General features: G+C 32.8%; 3 protein-coding genes across 4 annotated transcripts; all 3 read left to right on the plus strand.

Annotated features, from left to right (window-relative positions):
* Positions 1 to 2,743: 2,743 nt before the first annotated feature.
* LOC125202180 lies at positions 2,744 to 4,732 on the plus strand. Its single transcript, XM_048100541.1, has 2 exons — positions 2,744 to 2,913; positions 4,033 to 4,732. Exons 1-2 carry the CDS (start codon positions 2,882 to 2,884, stop codon positions 4,586 to 4,588), a joined length of 588 nt encoding a protein of 195 aa, XP_047956498.1. The 5' UTR covers positions 2,744 to 2,881; the 3' UTR covers positions 4,589 to 4,732.
* A 3,108-nt stretch (positions 4,733 to 7,840) lies between these two features.
* Positions 7,841 to 10,994, plus strand: LOC125204597 (protein IQ-DOMAIN 14-like). 2 transcript variants are annotated; one of them, XM_048103306.1, is made up of 6 exons: positions 7,841 to 8,273; positions 8,687 to 8,787; positions 9,085 to 9,498; positions 9,571 to 9,801; positions 9,891 to 10,022; positions 10,235 to 10,994. In XM_048103306.1, the coding sequence occupies exons 2-6, from the start codon at positions 8,710 to 8,712 to the stop codon at positions 10,841 to 10,843; spliced, it is 1,464 nt and encodes a 487-aa protein (XP_047959263.1). In that variant the 5' UTR covers positions 7,841 to 8,273; positions 8,687 to 8,709; the 3' UTR covers positions 10,844 to 10,994. The 2 variants fall into 2 exon arrangements, with proteins under 2 accessions (XP_047959263.1, XP_047959255.1); XM_048103298.1 differs by having other exon boundaries at positions 7,841 to 8,170.
* A 6,544-nt stretch (positions 10,995 to 17,538) lies between these two features.
* On the plus strand, positions 17,539 to 20,815 carry LOC125212987 (stearoyl-[acyl-carrier-protein] 9-desaturase, chloroplastic-like). Its single transcript, XM_048113313.1, has 3 exons — positions 17,539 to 17,701; positions 19,079 to 19,565; positions 20,172 to 20,815. Exons 1-3 carry the CDS (start codon positions 17,577 to 17,579, stop codon positions 20,730 to 20,732), a joined length of 1,173 nt encoding a protein of 390 aa, XP_047969270.1. The 5' UTR covers positions 17,539 to 17,576; the 3' UTR covers positions 20,733 to 20,815.
* The last annotated feature ends 285 nt before the right edge of the window (positions 20,816 to 21,100 follow it).

Consider the following 21,100-nt stretch of genomic DNA (forward strand, 5'->3'; position numbering starts at 1 on the left):
AATACCGGTTTCAGGTACCCTAAACCCGAAAAATCCTAACATTAACTACCCAAACTCGTACCCGAACCCATAATTTTAGGTTTCGGGTACCCAAAACCCGTCAGGTATTGGGTGGTATACTCAGAAACCCGCAAACTAAATTTTCAGGCCCAGTTCTCACGCATCTATACTTTATTTTAATGTTAAATACACTTTTTAGACGATTTTTATGGTCTCCACGAGTCCACTACTGTTTCAATAAGTCACTCCACTTTAATTTCACCTAAAATGTCATTCGAATTATACACACAAAAAAATAAAGTTACATTAGCATCATTGTGAGCATCACTCACTTTTAATCAATACTCAATATTTAATACTATTACTACTTATTTATTTAATTTGTTTATGTTGAGTACACATGCTTTTTTACCCAAAAACTTTATTATTTTGGAAAATATAAGTGACGGTAACCCTTCAAAACAGGAAGTTTGGCATGTAATAATCATACCATTTTAGGTTTTATGTAACTATTTTTGGGATCATTTATTGTACACCACTAACAAACTACAATCATTATGCCTTCCATTAGCAATAAATTCAATATATAATACTGAAATTAACCGATCGAGTTGAATATATATATGGCCATGTCTTTCCAAATTGGGCACTTATTTCGATTTGTTTGTTTCAATTATTGTGGTTTAATTGGTTGATATACATAATGGTTGAGACATTAGATTGTTTAGAGATGATATGTCTTGCTTAAATAGAAACGTCGTTATTTGCATTAAGTTTTCTTGCATCATAATTAAAATTTTCAAGTTTATTATGTATCTCACACGCGTATCTTATTTAGAGCGTTTGAATTGGTGGCAAATGAAACGAAATAAAAATATAACAATATTTTATGCCTATAAAGAGAGAACTGAAACCACGGTATAAGTTTATAGGTCATTTTGTCAATTAATTATAGGACAAAATCCTATGGTTCTATCATGGTTTCAAAACGGATCGCTGTCTGTGGACTATATTCATGGGTGGTTCTATGTGAGGCTTTGGAGGGTCATTTGCCCTACTTCAAAATTTCTAATCCATGTATTTTTATTATTTTAAAATTTATTTCTTTTAATCTTCTATTATATGTCCCTCCTCAAATTCATGACATTCCTCCATATGTAATACAAATTCCTAGCTCCGCCAATTACTATATTTAATTAAAAATGAAAAGATATTGGCCTAATAGTATATCTAAGATTTAAATTTGGGTAAATTTAATAGAGAGTTCTTCCAACCTGATAAAAATATTCAAACCCCTCCAAAATTCATGTTTAAGGGTTTAAAAATGGGTATTAAATAAAACAAAAATAAAAATATAACTATTTCCCAGGTTTTCACTAACTCACAACCTACAATAACCAATACATATGATCTAATTCCACCTCGATTTTATTATTTAGGCTATTAAGTATGTCAATTAATTACTCGATGGTGAAACGCATTTTCAGTTGGTGAAATGTAGATAAAAACCGAGGGAAACAACCATTTCTTATAAGAGTTCATCAAGCTACGTCTATACTCAATTTAATTGCTTTAACTAATGAGGCATGAAATATAAAGATCAATTTAACTTGATTAATTGGATTTATAATTAAAAATAGCAAGGCAGGCAGGCAGATCCCAAGTAAAATACAAATTAAATATGAATATTTTTATTCTTTCCAACTCGTTTCGATCATTTTGTAGCAGCCTTTTATGACACACATGTATTTAAGTGCTCCAACCTTCTTTACATGTTCATAATCATGACATTATAAGATGTTTATAATCATTGCAACTATGCTAATACTTTTTATTTTCATTATTTTGAGTTTTGAGGAAGTCCATCACGTGGATCTTCTTCTAAAGTTGTAACCCATTTTGTCGTCACTCTATATAAATACTAATATGAGTAGTATTTATCCTACAAAAAAATGTAAATTAATTAATAACTCGATGGTTTACTCAATTTTTACGAGTAGCATAACTTAGTAAAATAATTAATTATATAAGTATGGTTACAGTCTCTTTATTGAAAAGAAAATATAAGTATCTATCAATATGATTTTTTTTTTTTTTGTGTTGAATTTACACATTCAACTATGTAAATGGACTAGGAGGATTGACCTCGATCATCAATTAATACTTTTATTGAGAAAAAGTTAAATTGATTTAGTAAATTAAATAAAACTACTCCCTCCTCCGGTCTCCATTAAATGTCTCATATTTCCTTATTTGGACGGTCCCCAATAAATATCTCATTCACTTTTATCATTTTTAATAGTGGACCCTACTTTCTACTAACTAATTCTCTTCATATTTTATTATAAAACTAATATACAAAAGTACGACTCACATTCCACTAACTTATTCGGTTATTCCCTTCACATTTTATTATAAAACCAATATACAAAAATACGACTCACATTCGACTAACTTTTTCTATCCATTTTTCTTTACAAAGTCAAACAATTTTTTAAAACTCGCACCAATCAAATATGGGACATTTAATGGGGACTGGAGGGAGTACTAATTTAGTGGTGATTAGTAATTAGAGTGGAAAAGCATAGGTATTACTTTAGGTTTGAAATTTGAATATGATTGTGTTGTTTGTTGATTCAATCAGTTGGAAACATATTCTGGCAAAGCAAAAGCAAAGCAACTGGCTAGTAAAGTAAGGTTATAAAAAACATAAAAGATAGTCCCTTGCCAACCAATCTCTCAGTCATAAAGCTTTTGATCAATTCACTCTCCATTCTTATTATCTCTCTCCTTTTCTATCTCCCCTTATCTTTCTCTCTCTCTTTCTACAACAAATGACCATCTCAAGTCTCTCTCACACTCACTACCATCTCCTTTGTTCATGCAAGATCCCAAGAACTCTCACACAATTAGGTACTATTCTCTCTCCTCTCTCTCTCTCTCTACACACACTTGCTAGTGAATAGTGAAAATTGATGAGTGCTACTACTTGAGCATGTTGTGGAGCTAATCTTGGTTAAAGGGTTTAATTAGCTAGTGATATAATTTGTGCTTACATATTACTCATGTACATGAAATTGATTCCCATAGAAAGTTTTAAAATTAGAGGAAAAAATCTTGATTTTGAATTTCCTTTATTTACAAACCTTTTATTTTATTGATGATCACTTGAATTCTGAACTTGTTATTTGATTAGATGTGAATTTTCATCATTTGTAAAATGTTATGGAAGTGATTGAATAATACTAGTGTATGCAGTGTAGAAAAAATTAAGTCATACGGCTAAAGTCTAATTTTTTAATATATAAGCTTGAATGATAGTATTAGTTTAGTACTTTAGTTCACAGATCATTTTATTTTAATTGATTTTGATTATGATATAGGTACTATTATACGCTATTGAAATTAATTCACTACCACAAAAGAAATAAATGGAGGCTTGCTGAAATTAGAGCATAAAATTTATGGGCCTTTGAAAATAACAATGGGCCTAGAAAATGGGCCTTCAATAACAATGGAGCATTAATTTCAAATCTTTAGCTACCAAAAAATCTTGCCCCATGTCCAAAATATTGAAATTAATAGTACTATATACATACTCAACAAAACATAATCCTTATATATACTACTGTCGTAAAATGATAAATACAAAAATTGATCTCAAAACAAAATCCAGACTATGAGATTTGACAATCTAATGATCAATAATTAAAGAAAAACACGAAGGGCCATTATAAAGTAGTTTTAGATCATATTATAAAATTTGGGTTTGAGGTCATGTTAAGATCAGTTTATGTCATCATCACTATAATGACGTAAAAATAAGCTTATAATCACTTAAAAATAATCTCAGTATGCTTGGTTATACATTTTTGTATTGAGAATGAGTTATGCATTTAATGTCACATCTCACACCAGCATATGCACATTTATATTCACAACAAGTATCAATAAATTACATAATTCTAATCATGAACGAAGGTAGTATTATTTATTTTCGAATTTCATGATGATATCTTTGTCACATTGTAGGAAGCCTTGGTACCAAAGAGCAATAGAGATGGCCACATTATGGAAACCCTTCCCAAAACCCCCCAAAAATCCCACAAAAGACCACGATTTTTTATGGAAATCAATCTCCAAAACCAACGACATCACCACAACCTCAACAAACGCCACAAAGAGGCTAAGAAAATGCAAATCCCTAAGGGTGGCAACCTCCTTCACCCGAGTTTGCCTATGCGCCCCGATCTCCTCCTACACCGAGGTTTTTCAAGTCGACGTCCCCCCTCGGAGGAGCTATAGCTACCCTCGTTCAAAGCCTCCGGGCGCCTCCCCTCCCGAGATGACCCGTAGCGCGAGAATGAGCGTCGAGGGGAGGAAGATCTTCCGCGGGAAGTCCCTAAACGACGACGTTTTGATGAGGAGGTTCGTTGTGGAGGAGGAGGAGGCCATGATGAAGGTTAGGAAGAGAAATGAGATGGAGATTATTAGGAGGAGAAGTTGTTTGAGGAGGAAGAAAATTGGGCCTAGTCCTTTGAGTAGGATGGCTTTGGCTGAGGAGGAGGATGAGGACGAGGAGTGTTAGGTTTATTTTTTTTCGTTTTACGAGGCAAGGTGTTCTGTTGTAGTATCGTGTGTCGTGTTTTATTGTTATATAGTAATTCACGTTTTTATGTTGTTGACTGTTGACTTGTTGTGCTGTATCGAATGACAACATAACTGGAATAAATGCATGACGTGTATTGATGAAGAGAAACGTAAAAAAGTGAAAATGTATGATCATTCAAATCTTGAATTTTATTTCATCAGTTTCACGTCAAATATTTACAATATGATATCATTCTTGTATAGAAGTAAAATAGTACAAAGAGAATTAGGTGAGTAACAACATTAACAGATATAAAAGTGACCACACTATATAAATTTATATTATTAGACTTTAGCTTATACGCCAACCTAAGTCAGAAAAATAAACATATATTGCACATCGTTATATTTAATAGTGGTAGGTTATATATATATGATCAAACTATCAATATCAGCTTGATATTATTTTTTTTGTTAGAATATTTAAGAATGATACTTATCATTAAATAAACCATCAGTGTCATTTTGATACTACATTATTTTCAGCATTTTCTGCATAAATTTGATTGCCTTAATTACTTAGAATTGTTGTCGAATATAATATAAATATATATACTGGTAACTCAAGTTACAATTTAAAGCAACCAGTCAATACTTCAGCCCAATTATTTTTGGAACTTTCTTGGTACTTTCCAATTTCCATACTGAAAGTATGACATTATTTATCAAGAAAAAAAAAAAATTAAAAAGTTTTCTTGCAGAAAAAAATTAAGCAATCATGAGTATACATGCGGTAAATATCTTCCTTTTGTGCCAATTGAATTTGAATTTTTGGAAATTAAAATTTCGATCATTTTGAAAAAAATGTACATATATGTATTTTGTGTCTGGGCTATTTAAGGAAAACAAATAGCAAAATATAATACTCAAAGAAAGAGAAAACGTGAATGATTTTGGTGACTTATGATAAAAGGGTAACAATGAAAGAGCCAACTCTATGAAATCTATGGCATGCTGACTTGTATGGGAAACTCTGCTTAATAAGTGGACCACCTACTTAGACAAGAATTAAATGAAATTGACAATTTTTGTGACCTATGACACTTCATTTCTTAAAGATATAAATACCAATAAAATTATAAATATAATCTTAGTGTATATAGGGGCATTTCAAAGAAATAATGTTATAAAAAACGTGAAGATATAAGTACCAATAAAATTATTAATATAATCATAGGTTTCTAAGCAAAAAAAACGTGACTAAAGCACATTCCTAATGAAGCTAGTAAACACTTGTAAAATGGAAAAGTTTGGTGATTTATAAGACCTATATTTACAAGATTTAAATACAAATAAAGTTATTTTTATGCAATCGTTATAGCCCTATATTTTTATATAAATATAATCTTTCTCAGCATACAATCTTTTTGACGATGAAGGACAACTTAATTCGTTGTCACGCATACAACTTTCATAAAGGCGTCCATGTTTTACAGTCCCCTCCTTTCAGTGGCGGATCCAGAATTGATAAACGGAGGGGGCGAAATATATATTAGTAGGTTCGTTTAGGACGAAAATGACAATTTTTTTCGATTTTCAGGGCGACGTCGGGGCAAACGGAGGGGGCGGACATAGTAATTTTACGTCCGGATAAGGAGAAATTAGTCGCACGGAGGGGGCGACCGCTCCCTCTGCCCCCCCTTAGATCCGCCACTGCCTCCTCTGGGTCTTAGCATTTGGTTAATGCATAATAGATTAGGTGTTTTTTTCGTTCACCGGTTTGTAATCGGGCTATGCGCTTCTTTTTTTTTTTTTTAAATACATTTTCTTTGGACAATAGATCAGGATTCGGCAATGATACAAGTGATAAATTATTAAGAAAAAAAAGCCCATCTCTCAACCCAAATGATTCAGTCCAACCGCTAATTATATCAATTAGGTATTAATGATAAGACTTGTCAATTCGTAACCTCCATATTTGAATGGTTGTTAAGAGTGTCCCCATATTTTATACTCCACATATTACATCACAAACAATAGTACTATTTATATAATCCAATATTTACGATATTATTCAAAGTTTCAATTTATAATTTTAGTGAAAATATTCTCTAAATATTTTAATAGACAAACATCTTTTTATTGAGTAGTGTTTTTTATTTCTGGATATTAGTTAGTGAAAATTCACATGATATAAGTCTGCGTACATTATCAATCTGCAGTTCAATTTTTACGGATACACAATAATTAGGAATGTGCTAAAAAAGTTAGGAAAATAAAATTTGAAAAGTATTTTGGTACTCAATTTAAATAGTGAAAAATAAAACTTTATATTTCCTCAATTTCCCCACCCAAACTAAAGCTTTGTTTGCCTCAAAAGAAATTAAATTAATCTATACTTTCTTATCCTACTAACTTTTCTCTCCATGACCCAATTACTATTCAAAGCTTATTAATAAAGAAATGAACTCCTTTTTGCTTTTGTCAAAAGATGTTTAATTTACAATCAGATCTTTGATGCTCTATACATTTTATAATGAGAGAGATTTAATTAGTGGATGGTAGGATGGGTAATATTGCTTTACAAATAGTCTTGATATTAAAGAAAAGTTAGTTGAGTTGAAGGTGACCAACAAAGCCATTGAGTACAAAGGTGGCCAACCTCTTGCCTACTCTACTCCCTTCCCTCCCAACATATATTTATATATACATAAAAAACTACGGTAAATATCATATGTAAAAACAACCACGAGTATCACTCTCGTTTAAATAAAATAATAAATTAAAATTTAATTTTTATGTAAATTATAGAAATAATAATGTTAATAACAAATTTTAAGCCATTAATTGAAAACTAAATGTATAAAAAAAACAAAATAACCATGAACTAAACAAGAATAGTATTCAATAAAAATGCTCATATAAAAAATGATAATTTTAAAATAAGCATTCCCAAATTTTAAGACATTAATTGCAAACTAATGTTATATTTTTCCCATACTAACTCTTTGTACTACATGATAAATTGTTTGCTCAAAATTGTGTTTAATATTCATCAAAATGTATTTATTTAGTACTACTAGTACATAAGCTTTAAACCCATCCTTCTCAAAGGAAGAACATTCCAAAATGAATATTCAATTTTTCCTATTTCCTTTCATGATATACACTTTTTTTCTATTTAGAGATACTAATATAAAAAGTGTATAGTAGTTTTTTTATTCTTGAAGATTACCACATGTTGGTCAGTTTTCTTGCAAGCAGAAAGTAAAAAATAAGCATATTTTACACCTTTCATCATCATCATGAATCATCATAAGAGAGAGAGAAAAGAAAAATAAACAAGCAAGAATCTAACCCCAAAGCTCATCATATTCAACAATCAACAACACACAGATACACACATTCTGAGGTGTAGAAAGTTGCAAAGAAGATTCTGAGAGAATAGGAAAGGAGAATGCTGTTTTTCTACACTAAGAAAGAGGATGGCTAGGGAGCTAGAGAGAGAAAGGTGCTCACATTCTTACAAGTGTATGATAAGAGGAGAAGGCTTGTCAAGGTTGGAGAATTAGTTTTTAAGGTAAAAAAATTTACCCTTTTTAATGAGATTGCAATTTCCATGCAGTTTAGAACACATGATCTCTTGGGATTAGGCCTTTTTCTGTCTACAAAATCATGAAAATGTATGTCCCTTTTTTTCACTTAGATTTTTACTATATTTATCAAGATTCAATTTTTTTTTCACTATTAGTGGAGTTTTGATTTCTTGATTTTTGTAATGCTTTCATGAATCAATTTTGTTAAAATTTTGTGGATCTATTCCTCTCTCTCTCTCTCTCAATAGTATGGTGTTGGGATTCCTCAAAATTGTACTCCTTTTAACTACAATTGCTTATGGATTTCTTGGCCTTTTTGTCCTGTTTTTTGCATTCATTCAAGCAGAGTACTCTGACAACGAGAGGCTCGAGCCAGACACGGGGTTCGTGTGAACAAAATCCTGTCTTTTGTTCACACCGATCCTCTATTTGGATGCTCAAAATTGAGCAAAATTGTATTGATGAATGTGGAAATGAATGTGATCTGTTTCTATGTGTAGGGTGAAACAGTAATGCTGAAAACATGGGAAAGAAGGGGAGTTGGTTTTCGACAATCAAGCGAGTTTTCGTGCACGAATCAAAGGACAAGCCTTCATCCTATGTAAGAAAATTCAATGTGTGATTTCTTTAGTTTTAGTACATCAACGTAGTATCAAGAAGCTTCATTTTTGTTTGAATATTTAGGAAGCATTGTATAATAAGTACTCTGTTTATTCTGTTTCTTAGCATTTCAAGATTGGACTATTGAGTTGAATGTGTGAATTTTGTTAGTGTTTTAATTAGAACAATGTTTTCTAATTTGAATATTTAGAAATCACTGAAATCACTAAAAAAAGCTTTTATTTTAATTGGATTAGAACACCATAAATCATCAAGATTATGTTTTTACCATTTGTAGGGATCAGACAAGAGAAGCAGCAAGGAGAAGAAGGCCGGTAAAGGGATTTTACAGCACGGTGAAACGAAATCGTTCCTTCCTCGATTCAGAGAGCCGAGCAGCATCGAGAAGATACTAGGGGAGGCGGATCATATGCTCGTGAGGCCTCCTCCGGCATCCTCAGCCGAGACGAGGCTCCCACAGGCCTCACTCTGGAGGCCGGCCTCTCCAACGACCGCCTCCCCTAATGTCGCGTCCCAAAGAGTTTCCTCTGCTAGGTTTACTCCCCCGACCGCCCTTCTCCCCCCGGCTCTGACTCCTCCTGAGGCGAGCCAGAGCCGGTGGGAAGTTAGGTACGTGCAGAGGCCGGAGTTGAGTCTGAGGAACCAACACCGGTCCGCTACTATGATCCAAGCTGCATTTAGAGGTTACTTGGTAAGAAATTGGTTATTTCTCGTATTTTGAGATGAGTTCTCGTGTTTGGTCTGTAACAGTTTCCTATTGTAGGCAAGGCGTAATTTCCGAGCACTGAGAGGCCTAGTGAGGCTTCAAGGAGTGGTGAGGAGCACGAATGCGCAGAGACAGACGATGAATGCCATGAAACAGATGCAGCTTCTTGTAAGAATCCAGACACAAATCCAGTCGAGGCGCGTGCAGATGCTCGAAAACCAGGCAATCCAGCATGACAACAAGGAAATGGAGAGTAACAGCTTGAGCAAATGGGCCATGAGCCAATTGGTGAGCTTTTGCATCATTTTATGTCTAGTGTTTCTTGAAAATGTGCATCTTTTTATTTCGGGCTGAGATAAAATGTACCGTATTTTTAGCACGAAGGCGGTGATAGTGACGACTGGGATGATAGCATGCTAACAAAAGAGGAAATAGAAGAAAGGCTGAGGAAGAAATTTGAAGCAGTGATGAAAAGGGAGAGAGCCATGGCCTATGCATATTCTCACCAGGTAAAAATTAAGTAAAACCCCCTTGTTCGTTTAAGACTGATCGATGTTTTTAACTTTATGGGCCGATAAAAAATACGTAAAAAATCAGAAAAATAAAAAAAATTATACACAAATGCTAATCCATACATGTAAGTGCTAACAAACTTGATCTAACATAGTTACCAATACTAACTTCCTCAATTCACAATTTGTTGCCATTTTCCCGTTGCCAGTCGTGGAAGGCTCACCCGAGGTTGTCCCAGGGAGGAGCCCCAGACATCCGGTCGAACGGGCTCCCCTGGTGGTGGAACTGGCTAGATCGCCAGCTCCCGCCAGCGCCAGCCGCGACTAAAGAAGTCGCGGTGACTCCCCCTAGGCCAGTCTCAGAGCACAGGACAAGGCCTAGGGTTAGGAGCAAGCGCGGGAATTTCCCACCAGACAGTCATGAGGTCGTCACTCCACTATCAACCAGGTCCACAAACCCTACTCGGGCGAAACCCTTCTTTCAAACACCGATGAAAACTCCCCCACCGGCAACCTACGGTCCAAACTACATGACGCCGACCGCCTCGGCCAAGGCCAAGGCGAGGGCGAGCAGTACTCCGAAGGAGAGGGTTGTGGAAACCCCGGCCAACGAGTCAAAGAGGCGGTTCTCGTTCTCGTTGACCGCGAACATCGGCTCGTTCAAGTGGAACAGGGGATCGGCTAAAGATGGTGGCGCGGCCGCGCAAAGGGCGCCGGAGAAACAGATTTCTTCGCATTTTAGGGGGGATTTGAGCGTGGATTCGACGGTGTCGATGCCGGCGGCGGTTGGGAGGAGGCCTTTCAATAGATTTGTGTGATGGTTTATGTATTTTTTATTTTTTTTTGGATTTGTTTGTGTATGTTGTGAGGGTGATTTGTTTTTCTTCATACTTGTTTGAGTGTGCATGCATGTGAGTATTGACACTTTACAACCATGTGAAATAATGGGGATATTTCAATTGTTAATTACTATCATTGTTTGTGTTTATATATATGATAGCTATTTATATAAGAACAAATATAATTGTATAAACATAACTTTGTTGGCTAATGCATAATTCTGTCACGAGAGTCCAACCGCGTAGAGTTTTGACTTTTTAGTACTCCCTCGGTTCCATAATAGTGGGGGTATTTTTTTCGGCATGGGATTTAAAAAAAATTGTGTTAAGTGAGTTAGGTAAAGGAAGAATAAAGTAGAAAATGAAAAAGGTACAGAGATTAAGAGAGAGTAAAGTAAGTGAGAAGAAATGTGTTCGACTTTTACTAAAAAGAGAAATGAATTCACTATTATGGAACGTATCAAAATTGCAAAATAACTATATTATTATAGAACGGAGGAAGTATAAATAGAATCTTTGTTCTTTTGATATAGTACGAGATTAGTAAATAGTTTTTCTAATCCTACTTTTTAAATAGAATTTAAAACATTTCAAGTTTTTAAATAAGTGAAATTTAAGTTTAATTAATTTGATCAAATTAATAGTGTAAAAATTGTAAGTAATATACTCTCTTAGTCCCACAAAGATGTCATACTTGTGTATGACATGAAATTTTAGGAGGTTTTATTTTGTGTGTTGAAATATAGATTTTATATTAATGTGAAAGGGAAATTTTTAAAAAAATGAAAATATAACATGTTTAGTGAGATAAACTAAAAAAATAAAGTGAGGGAATATATATTATTAAGGCAACATATATTAAAATTATTTGATCAAATTTAATTTAATCAGAAAATTGATCAAACAGTTTTAAAATGAAATTTGAAAATTTAACAAGTGCTATGTCAATAATTTTAAATTGTAATATATGAATATTTGTATTTTTTATGTCTTTAATGATTAAATTAAAGACATAAATTGTGCACAAATTCTCGTATTTTAAATGCATACTCCTCCGTCCACAAAAAATAGAGCACAATTACCATTTTGGGCCGTTCATAAAAAATAGAGCACATTCATTTATTGAAAGTTTTCAACAAATAATAACTCTACACATCATTCCACTAACATTATTTCTCATTTACTTTTTCTCCTTCTCTCTTACTTTTTTCCCTTCTCTCTTACTTTACCAATTCTACATTAAAATTCGTGTCATACACAAATTGCTCTATTTTTTTGGACGGATGGAGTATGTTTTTATGGATAGAGGGAAATATAAATAAATGGTGCAAATTATTGTTAGAGATTAGGGGTGTCAAAATGGGTTTCGGGAATTGGATACCCGATACCCGATTTTTCGAGTTTCGGGATCGGGTTCGGATATAGAAATTTTGGATTATCGGGTAACGGATAACCCGATACCCGATCGGGTATATCCAAATTACCCGATTTTTTATATTTTATTTTTAAAATTTAATAAATAATGTATTAATTCTATTATTTAAAAATTAAATAATTAAATGTTCTCCCAAAATTCTCCACTCTTAAGTCATATTGTGGGTTAATGTATGAATTGAGATGTTTAATAAGGGGTGTTATAACTTATGAATTTTTTATTTCTAAAAATTTGTAGTAGTTTTTTTCTTTTAAATTTGAACTACTTTAAGATTGTATCGAATTCGAACTACAAGTTTGTATTTTTAAAGGTTCGTAGCTTATTTTAAAAGAAAAAAAAAATAAAAATCTAAAATCGGGATTGGATACCCGAGTCGGGTATCCGGGTATCCGAAACCATTTTCGGATTGGATATCGGGTATTTAATTTTGACAAATTCGAGATCGAGTATCTAAAATTTTCAGATCAGATATCCGTGGATATCCAATTTAACAGGCCTATTGAGATCGCGAGGAGGAGCATGAGAGAGGACGTTGGTTTTGAAAATTGTGGTCTAAAATGTATAGAAAAAGAGAAGAATATAACGTGTCAAGAAGTTAGGGCGTGGTGGGAGGCTCTCAATCAATGTCTAAGGTACGTACCTCTAAGACTCTCTCCCGCCTAGAGGTGTTAGTGTAATAAATTGAGAGTATTAAATTATTCAATTAATTGAGAATTTTTTATGCATTTAATTTCTATATATGATGCATTGAAACAAAGCTTAAACCTCAGCAAGTTAACTTGCACTCTTTACTCCCATCCTATTTTAGGAATCTCGGTTGAGTTCGGCACAAGGTTTAAGAAATGTAAAGGAAAGTTGATGAAAAAAGATAGTGGAATGTGGGTCCTACTTTTTTATATTAGTTTTATAATAAAATGTGAGTGAAAAAAGATTAGTGGAATGTAGGGCCTAGTACTATTTATGGAAAATTCCAACCGGAACTCCAAAAGTGGAACATCCAAAAATAGTAAACGGGACTCCTAAAATGGGACGGAGAGAGTATAAATTAAGAAAATAGTAAAAGACTATTATTCCATCCGTCCTATTAAAGAACCCACTTTCCTTTTTTGTTTTTCCAAATTAAGATGATCTATCTTAAAATAGAAACATATTTATCTCTACTTTATTCCTCCTCTGTTACTTTATTCTCTCCATTTAACACATAAAATAAATTTGTATATAATCTCATGTCATCCAAGAAATGGGCAATCTTCGTTGGAACGAAGGGAATACAACTTTTAAAGCGCGGTCGATGCTACTCAATCTTCCTTTAGACGGAGGGAGTATATATTTTAAATTACAAATTTTACTATACTTATTGGAAGAATCTAATTACACTGTGTATTTATCAACAAATATTAATTTAATAAATAGGTCCGCTTTCATTAGTGACTCACAAGTGCTACAAGAATGATTTGATAGGGAAATGAACGTAATTAACCATAGTTTTTGATAATAAAATTTGTTAATAATGTTAATATTAATTGCAAACACAAATAACCATTATTTATAAGTAGTTCAGAAATCCTGGCAACTTAAAAATGAAATAAAAGAAAATAGAAATTGAAATAAAATTTAAAAATCGTATTCTCCCTCCGTTCTCGATTAATTGTCACTCTTTTCCATTTCTGTCCGTCCCTCAATAATTGTCACACTTCATTTTTATCATAAATGATAAAGAGACCTCACACTCCACTATCTCACTTCACTCACATTTTATTATAAAACCAATATAAAAAATGGGTCTCATATTCCATTAACTTTTTCATACAATTTTTCTTTACATTTCTTAAAATCCGTGCTCGGTCAAAAAGTGACAATTAATCGGGGACGAAGAGAGTAATATTTTAATCTATCATTAATATAGTTATTGAATTAATCAAATAATAATTATATTAGTTACTTGATATTTAAAAATAATGAAAACAAGGGGAGTACGGCCCATTTATTTATACTACCGCCCATTTATTTATATTCCATCCCTTTTTTAAAAATAACAACCATTTCTATTTTGCGCTGTTTCTTAAAAATAAAAACTTTGGAGTACTATTTTAGGACATGGATTCCATAATCCACTAACTCAATTTTCACTACTTTTTCTCTTCCTCTTTTTTACTAGACTCATATTTCTTTTTCTCTCTCTTACTTTACCAATTCTTCTCACTTATTTTATCGATTGTACATTAAAACTTGTATCGTTTCAAATGCTTCCATTTTTTGAATACGGAGGGAATACTAGGATTTGGTCGACATTTATATTTATAAGTTGAGTTTTAATTCATAGCTAAGAAAAGAACAATAAGATAAACTCTAAAAAAAACATAAGATAAACTCTTTAAAATGGCAAAAATGAAAACTTAACCAAGTACATAATCTTAAATACACCATATGTATAAAGGGAAATATGTTCATGACACGTGACACATGATATATATAATGACAAGAATCGTCATTATTTTGTATTCGAAGATATGGTCGGCCGACAATTTCCCTCAAAATTGACCAAGCTATATTGGATCAAATCATTGAGTTAAGGGTGTAGAACTATCAAATCAAATTTAATGTCAATTGACTAAAATCATAAAACGAAGATATGTTCAGCAGGACTACCAAAAATGGCTTTAGTCACAAAAAAATATACTCCTATACTATCTTGATTATAAATCTACTACATGTCTAGAAGCTGCAAAGTGGTATGGCTAGTGATTATCTAACAACATATGATTAAGTATATACATACACTGATATTTAAGGAGAATAAAATTTTTAAAAACAAATAAGAGCAAATTCAGTTCTCATAAACTAATTGCAAGAATTAGTTTTAATTTGGCTATATACTTAAGATCCAAAAAAGGAAAGATAACAATTTCCTCGTGATTAATTAAAATTCAAAATTTGGCATATAAATCCAAAAATAAGCAAAAATAGGGTAAAGATGAAAGCATATATTTATTGCGTGAATAGTTAGATAGATCCTACCATGTGTTTTGCTCCATCTCTATTAGGTTATTAGCACATGCATGTTTTATGTTTAGAAATTATTGCAATAATACTGTATCCGTCCCGATATAAAATCTCTGAAGAAAAAGAAATGGAAAAGATAATAAAACATGATTTCCATTTTTATAAATATATTAATATTATGATGAAAAGTGAATGAAATAAGTTAGAAAAATACATTACTACTGTATTATTTATATGGAGTAGTAAAAGTGAAACAAGACCTTTGCTGCCGTGGTCCATACATAACAACTAAAATTTTATTTAGTTGACTAAATAGAGTATTGATAAATTTTATAAGGGTTGCGTTAATTTTATTTATAATATGAGGCCAGTGATAATCGTATATAATTGTACGTACATAATCGAACTTTTTTTTAACATTTTACATTGAAAATCGATTTATAAACATTAATGGATTTAAATTAAATTATACTGATCATTTTGCAAATATTTCAAAAAAATTTTGAAATTTTAACTTAAATATTTGTATATTTAAGAAAAAACTTAACTTTTTATAAATATTGTATACTACCTCCGTCCCTAAAAGTTTGTCCCATTTTTCCATTTTCGTCAGTCTCCAAAATTTGACCCATTTCACTTTTACTATTTTTGGTAGTGGACCCCATATTCCACCAACTCTTTCCTACTCATATTTTATTATAAAACTATATAAAAGTAGGACCCACAATCCACTAAGTTTTTCAACTCACTTTCCATTACATTTCTTAAAACTCGTGCCGGGTCAAAGTGGGACAAATTTTGGAGGGCGGAGGTAGTAATTAATTTAAATCAAGCTCGAAATCATGTTATAATGTGACATAAAATTTCTATATCACTTCTTTCTTATTGCTATATATAAAACAATAAATAACATAATTAATTTTAAGTAAATTCAATTAAATTTAAAAATTTAAGGATATTATATACATATTGTATGTACTTTTATCTTTCCTACGTGGTAATCTTTATTTATTCCCTTAATCTGTGTCTACTAATTCACATACCACCATAAATAAGCTGCCGCCTTTTAAAATGTGATGTTGTGCATTTTTGTGGTAGTTATTAATCCCTCCGTCCCAGTTTTGGAGTCACATTTTATCATAAAAGTCAGTCTCAGTTTTAGAGTCACATTTAGAATTTTCCATATTTGATTATACAATTTTATCTCATTATTCATCAAAATTATATCAAAATGTCATTATATACATTAAAATAAACCAAAATAAAAATACAAAACCAAAAAGTCAAAAAAGGACTCATCTTCAACCAACTCACTTCATTTATTACACACTCCATCATCTCACTTCATTTATTACACACTCCACCAATTTCTTAAAACTCGTGACATAATTAAATGTGACTTCAAATATGGGACGGATGGAGTACTCCCTCCGTCCACGAATAAGAGTCCCGTTTTTTCATTTTGGTCTGTCCACAAATAAGAGTTCCGGTTCATAATTACCATAAATAGTAAAGAGACCCCACATTCCACTAACTCATTCCACTCACATATCATTTAGAACTAATATATACAAGTGAGACTCATATTCCACTAACTTTCTTCCACCTATTTTTCCTAAGATTTCTTAAAACTCGCGCCATTTAGACATGGGACTTTTAATCGTAGACGGAGGGAGTATTTATTAACATGATGACATCGATTGGACAGAAACAAAATTAATTCGATTAGACCGATAAAAAGAACAAGACAAATTCTCTAACAATAGTGATAAAAACTCCCTTTATAGAGATATAAGATAATAAAGTAACCATAGTTTCATAATGTGCCACATTTTTTTTATTGTGTAAGTACGAATTCCAAAATTTATTAATAATATGAAAAAAAATTAAATGAAGAACAATAAAATCCTTAGAATTAGTTTTGTAACCAAAGAAACTTCAAAAGGAAATAAAACGAAATTAAAAAAAACTCATAAAATTACGATTTCGCCACTTTCAGCGTCGTCTACTGGATTTTGGATTTTATACTTAATATATATAAATATATAGATTTTCAAGAAATTAGAATTTCTGTTAAATTCTCTCTTATTTTGGTCATTAATGGCATCATAAAGGGCAACAAGGTCATTTCATTACCACATTCCCACAACACAAGTGGTGTATAAAATGATCTATAAATCAAGTCACTCTATGTCTTTCTCTCACACACAAACAGCCAGAAAAACTAATTAGCAACTAAGTCTACACAGTATTTTTCTACAAAAGGAAGGAGCTATGGCGGTGAAGCTAAATGCCGTTAACTTTCAATCACCAAAATGCCCCTCTTTCGCTCTTCCTCCCGTCGCCGGTTGCAGACCTCCTAAGTTCTTCATGGCTTCTGCTCTTCCTTCTCCTTCAAAGTAAGCTATGATTTCATTTTTAGTCGCGTTTAAGATTGGAATTTATTTTCGCTCTAATTTGTTCAAATGTTTAATTTTTTTATCCTGATCGCTTTCTCATACACTTTTCACTCTTTTACTTTATTACTACAACGACACAATAAATATATTAATATCTTTATGTCAAAAAGAACATCTCAACTACAGCAACAGCAAAATGGAGGGAATATATAAATAAAAATCTTGGCAGTATCATTATTTTTATATGTGTATTGAATATTTAAGTTGACGTTCTCATTTGTTATAAAAGTTATTGTCTAATGTACAAACGTACATTTCATGTGAATAGAAGTTATTATTGTTAATGAATATTGTTCTTTTGATAAAAGTGATTTTTCTAATGGGTAAAAGATATTGTTAATATGAATAAAGTTACTATTCTTTTGAATATAAGTTTTTGTTTTAGAAAATAAAGATTATTATGTAATGTTAAAAAAGTTTATCTTTCTAAGTAATTAAAGGGAACTTTCTTAAGAATAAAATGTGAGTACTCATTTTAATAAGTACTCCACTAGTTATTGTTTTAAATTTTTAATAATGAATGTCGGGTGATCATAGCCAACTTTGCGGTTGCTAGACGCGCTCTAGACTCGCTGAGTCGTTCTAATGGACTGCTGTATTCAGTGTTTTAAAAATCGGACCGGACCCAAAGGACCGCTCAACTTGTTAGACTCACTATTCTGACTTCGAACTTGATATTTTTTTTACTCTTGACCATCTTTTAAGTCCATTTATCAAATCTAAACAAATTCAAATAACAACCAATTAATAGAAGGGTAAATAGCCATTTAAATCACTAAGTTTAGTCAAAATTTGGTCTATCCCACAAAGTTTAAAATCCGCTAATTAAATCACAAAATTCAATTTTTCTAGTTTATCCCATGGGTCAAATTTTAGGTGGAATACTTGCATCTCTACATTGAAATCCACCTTGAAATCTCAATCCAACTTTAAGATCAAGCTCCTTGTGATTACACTTTGGATTAACACTCATATTTTTCGTGATTTAAATCTCAATTCACGTCAATAAAGATTTCACCTAAAATTCAACTCATTTGATAAACTAGAAAAATAGAAACTTCGAGATTTAATTAACAGATTTCAAACTTTTGGGATAGACTGGATTTTGATTTTTGACCAAACTTGAAGATTTAAATAGCTATTTCCCCTTAATATAGAAATATAGGCCAAATCAATTCACACAATAATCAATCAAAACAACTAAACAAGCTAAGCATAACCATTAATGCATGCAAAATTCTTGTTTAGTATTGGAACCACATAAGTTTTATTTCCTATATCTGTCATTATTGGCAACGTCTATAAATTATTTTACAGGAAAACTAAGACTCCGAAGAATCCCTTTCGCGCTCAAGTCACACACTCAATGCCCCCTCAAAAAGTGGAGATCTTCAAATCTATGGAAGGCTGGGCTTATGACAACGTATTGATTCACCTCAAACCGGTCGAAAAGTGTTGGCAGCCGCAGGATTTCTTGCCTGATCCGGCTTCCGATGGATTTCACGACCAAGTTAAAGAACTGAGAAAGAGAGCTAAGGAGATTCCCGACGATTATTTAGTTGTCCTAGTTGGAGACATGATCACTGAGGAGGCGATTCCGACGTACCAGACAATGCTCAACACCTTCGATGGCGTAAGGGATGAGACGGGGGCGAGCTTAAGTCCTTGGGCCGTGTGGACGAGGGCGTGGACGGCCGAGGAGAATAGACATGGAGACCTTCTCAATAAGTATCTTTACCTCTCCGGGAGAGTAGATATGAAGCAAGTCAAGAAGACGGTCCAATATCTCATCGGGTCGGGAATGGTAACAAAATTCTTCCTTTTTGGCATAATTAACTCATTTCATTCTTCTACGTTATATCTTACTTTATTTCATTTGTTACTTTATTCTTTTTATTTTCTTTTTCTTACTTTATCATTGCTCTTACTTTATTTATTATTTTTCTTTCCAACTTTATTCTCATTCTTACTATAATATTTACAATTTAATTAGCTAAACAACTTGCCTAAATCTATGCGCCAAATAAAAATATCTCACTTAGCTTGGGACGAAAGAACTACATTAACTATAACTTGCATTCTATTATTACATTAATTAATTAACAAAAAATCCATACTTTATCACTTCTCTTCCCATTCTAGTATGTCCCATAAAAATAGTTCATTTCTAATTTTTATACTAACTTTTTTTTTTCTCTAATGAAGTGTGCTCATCTCCACTGACACATTGGAATAATTTTTTTTTTCTCTCTTATACTTTACCAATTATACATCAAACTCTTGCCATCTCAGATATCTCTACTTTTATGGGACGGATAGGGTAACTAAAATCTAATATCCTAGCCTTGTCCACATAATTAATTTATTGACATCTCCTTTCATTATTTAACCTTGTTCAAAACATTTTCAGGACATAAAGACAGAAAACAACCCGTATCTCGGATTCATATACACATCCTTCCAAGAAAGGGCTACGTTCGTCTCCCACGGGAACACGGCCCGGCATGCCATGGCGCACGGTGATATCAACTTGGCTCAGATATGCGGCACTATCGCCTCGGATGAGAAACGCCACGAAACCGCCTACACCAAGATAGTCGAGAAGCTCTTCGAGATCGACCCTGACACGACCATGCTAGCATTCGCCGACATGATGGAGAAGAAAATCTCGATGCCCGCCCACTTTATGTACGATGGCCGCGACGATAGCCTCTTCCACCACTTCTCGGCCGTCGCCCAACGCCTTGGCGTCTACACGGCAGGAGACTACGCGGACATCCTAGAGCACTTGGTTGCGCGATGGAAAGTTGAAAATATAACGGGGCTATCTGTGGACGGGGAAAAAGCTCAAGACTACGTCTGTGGGTTGTCTCGGAGAATTAGACGGATGGAGGAGAGGGCTCAAGGGAGGGTGAAGAAGGCGGGAAAGATCCCGTTCAGTTGGATCTACGATAGAGAAGTGCAACTCTGAGCAGGGGCGGACGCAGAAATAAATAACGATAAGGGCTGAAATTTCTAAATTTTGTTTTAAAATATATTTTTGGATATTTAGAATATTTGTCGGGGCTTTTACATAATAATATGTGATAAACTTTGATAAATTTAAAAAATATTACCAAAGAAAATAGGGTAGAAAATAAATTTATTAACGAATTTAGCCCCACCCTTACTATACATGTGTCCGCCCATGACTCTGAGTGACTTGTCTTCGGGTTCGAATCATATAGCCACAAAAACAGAAAAAACTGAAAATAGATTGTGATAGAAATATATAAGGTTTCGTCTCAAAATTAATTGGTGATAATATAAGTAGCCTATAAAATTTATATACTAGTTTCG

This window comes from Salvia hispanica, chromosome 1 (assembly GCF_023119035.1).
Source record: "Salvia hispanica cultivar TCC Black 2014 chromosome 1, UniMelb_Shisp_WGS_1.0, whole genome shotgun sequence".
Lineage (NCBI taxonomy): Eukaryota > Viridiplantae > Streptophyta > Magnoliopsida > Lamiales > Lamiaceae > Salvia > Salvia hispanica.

Coding starts and splice junctions, on each gene's coding strand:
- LOC125202180 (XM_048100541.1), top strand. CDS start 2,882: ATGCAAGATCCCAAGAACTCTCACACAATTAG. Junction 2,914..4,032: donor AAGAACTCTCACACAATTAG/GTACTATTCTCT, acceptor GTCACATTGTAG/GAAGCCTTGGTACCAAAGAG.
- LOC125204597 (XM_048103306.1), top strand. CDS start 8,710: ATGGGAAAGAAGGGGAGTTGGTTTTCGACAATCAAGCGAGTTTTCGTG. Junction 8,788..9,084: donor AGGACAAGCCTTCATCCTAT/GTAAGAAAATTC, acceptor TACCATTTGTAG/GGATCAGACAAGAGAAGCAG. Junction 9,802..9,890: donor AATGGGCCATGAGCCAATTG/GTGAGCTTTTGC, acceptor CCGTATTTTTAG/CACGAAGGCGGTGATAGTGA.
- LOC125212987 (XM_048113313.1), top strand. CDS start 17,577: ATGGCGGTGAAGCTAAATGCCGTTAACTTTCAATCACCAAAATGCCCC. Junction 17,702..19,078: donor GCTCTTCCTTCTCCTTCAAA/GTAAGCTATGAT, acceptor ATTATTTTACAG/GAAAACTAAGACTCCGAAGA. Junction 19,566..20,171: donor ATCTCATCGGGTCGGGAATG/GTAACAAAATTC, acceptor AAACATTTTCAG/GACATAAAGACAGAAAACAA.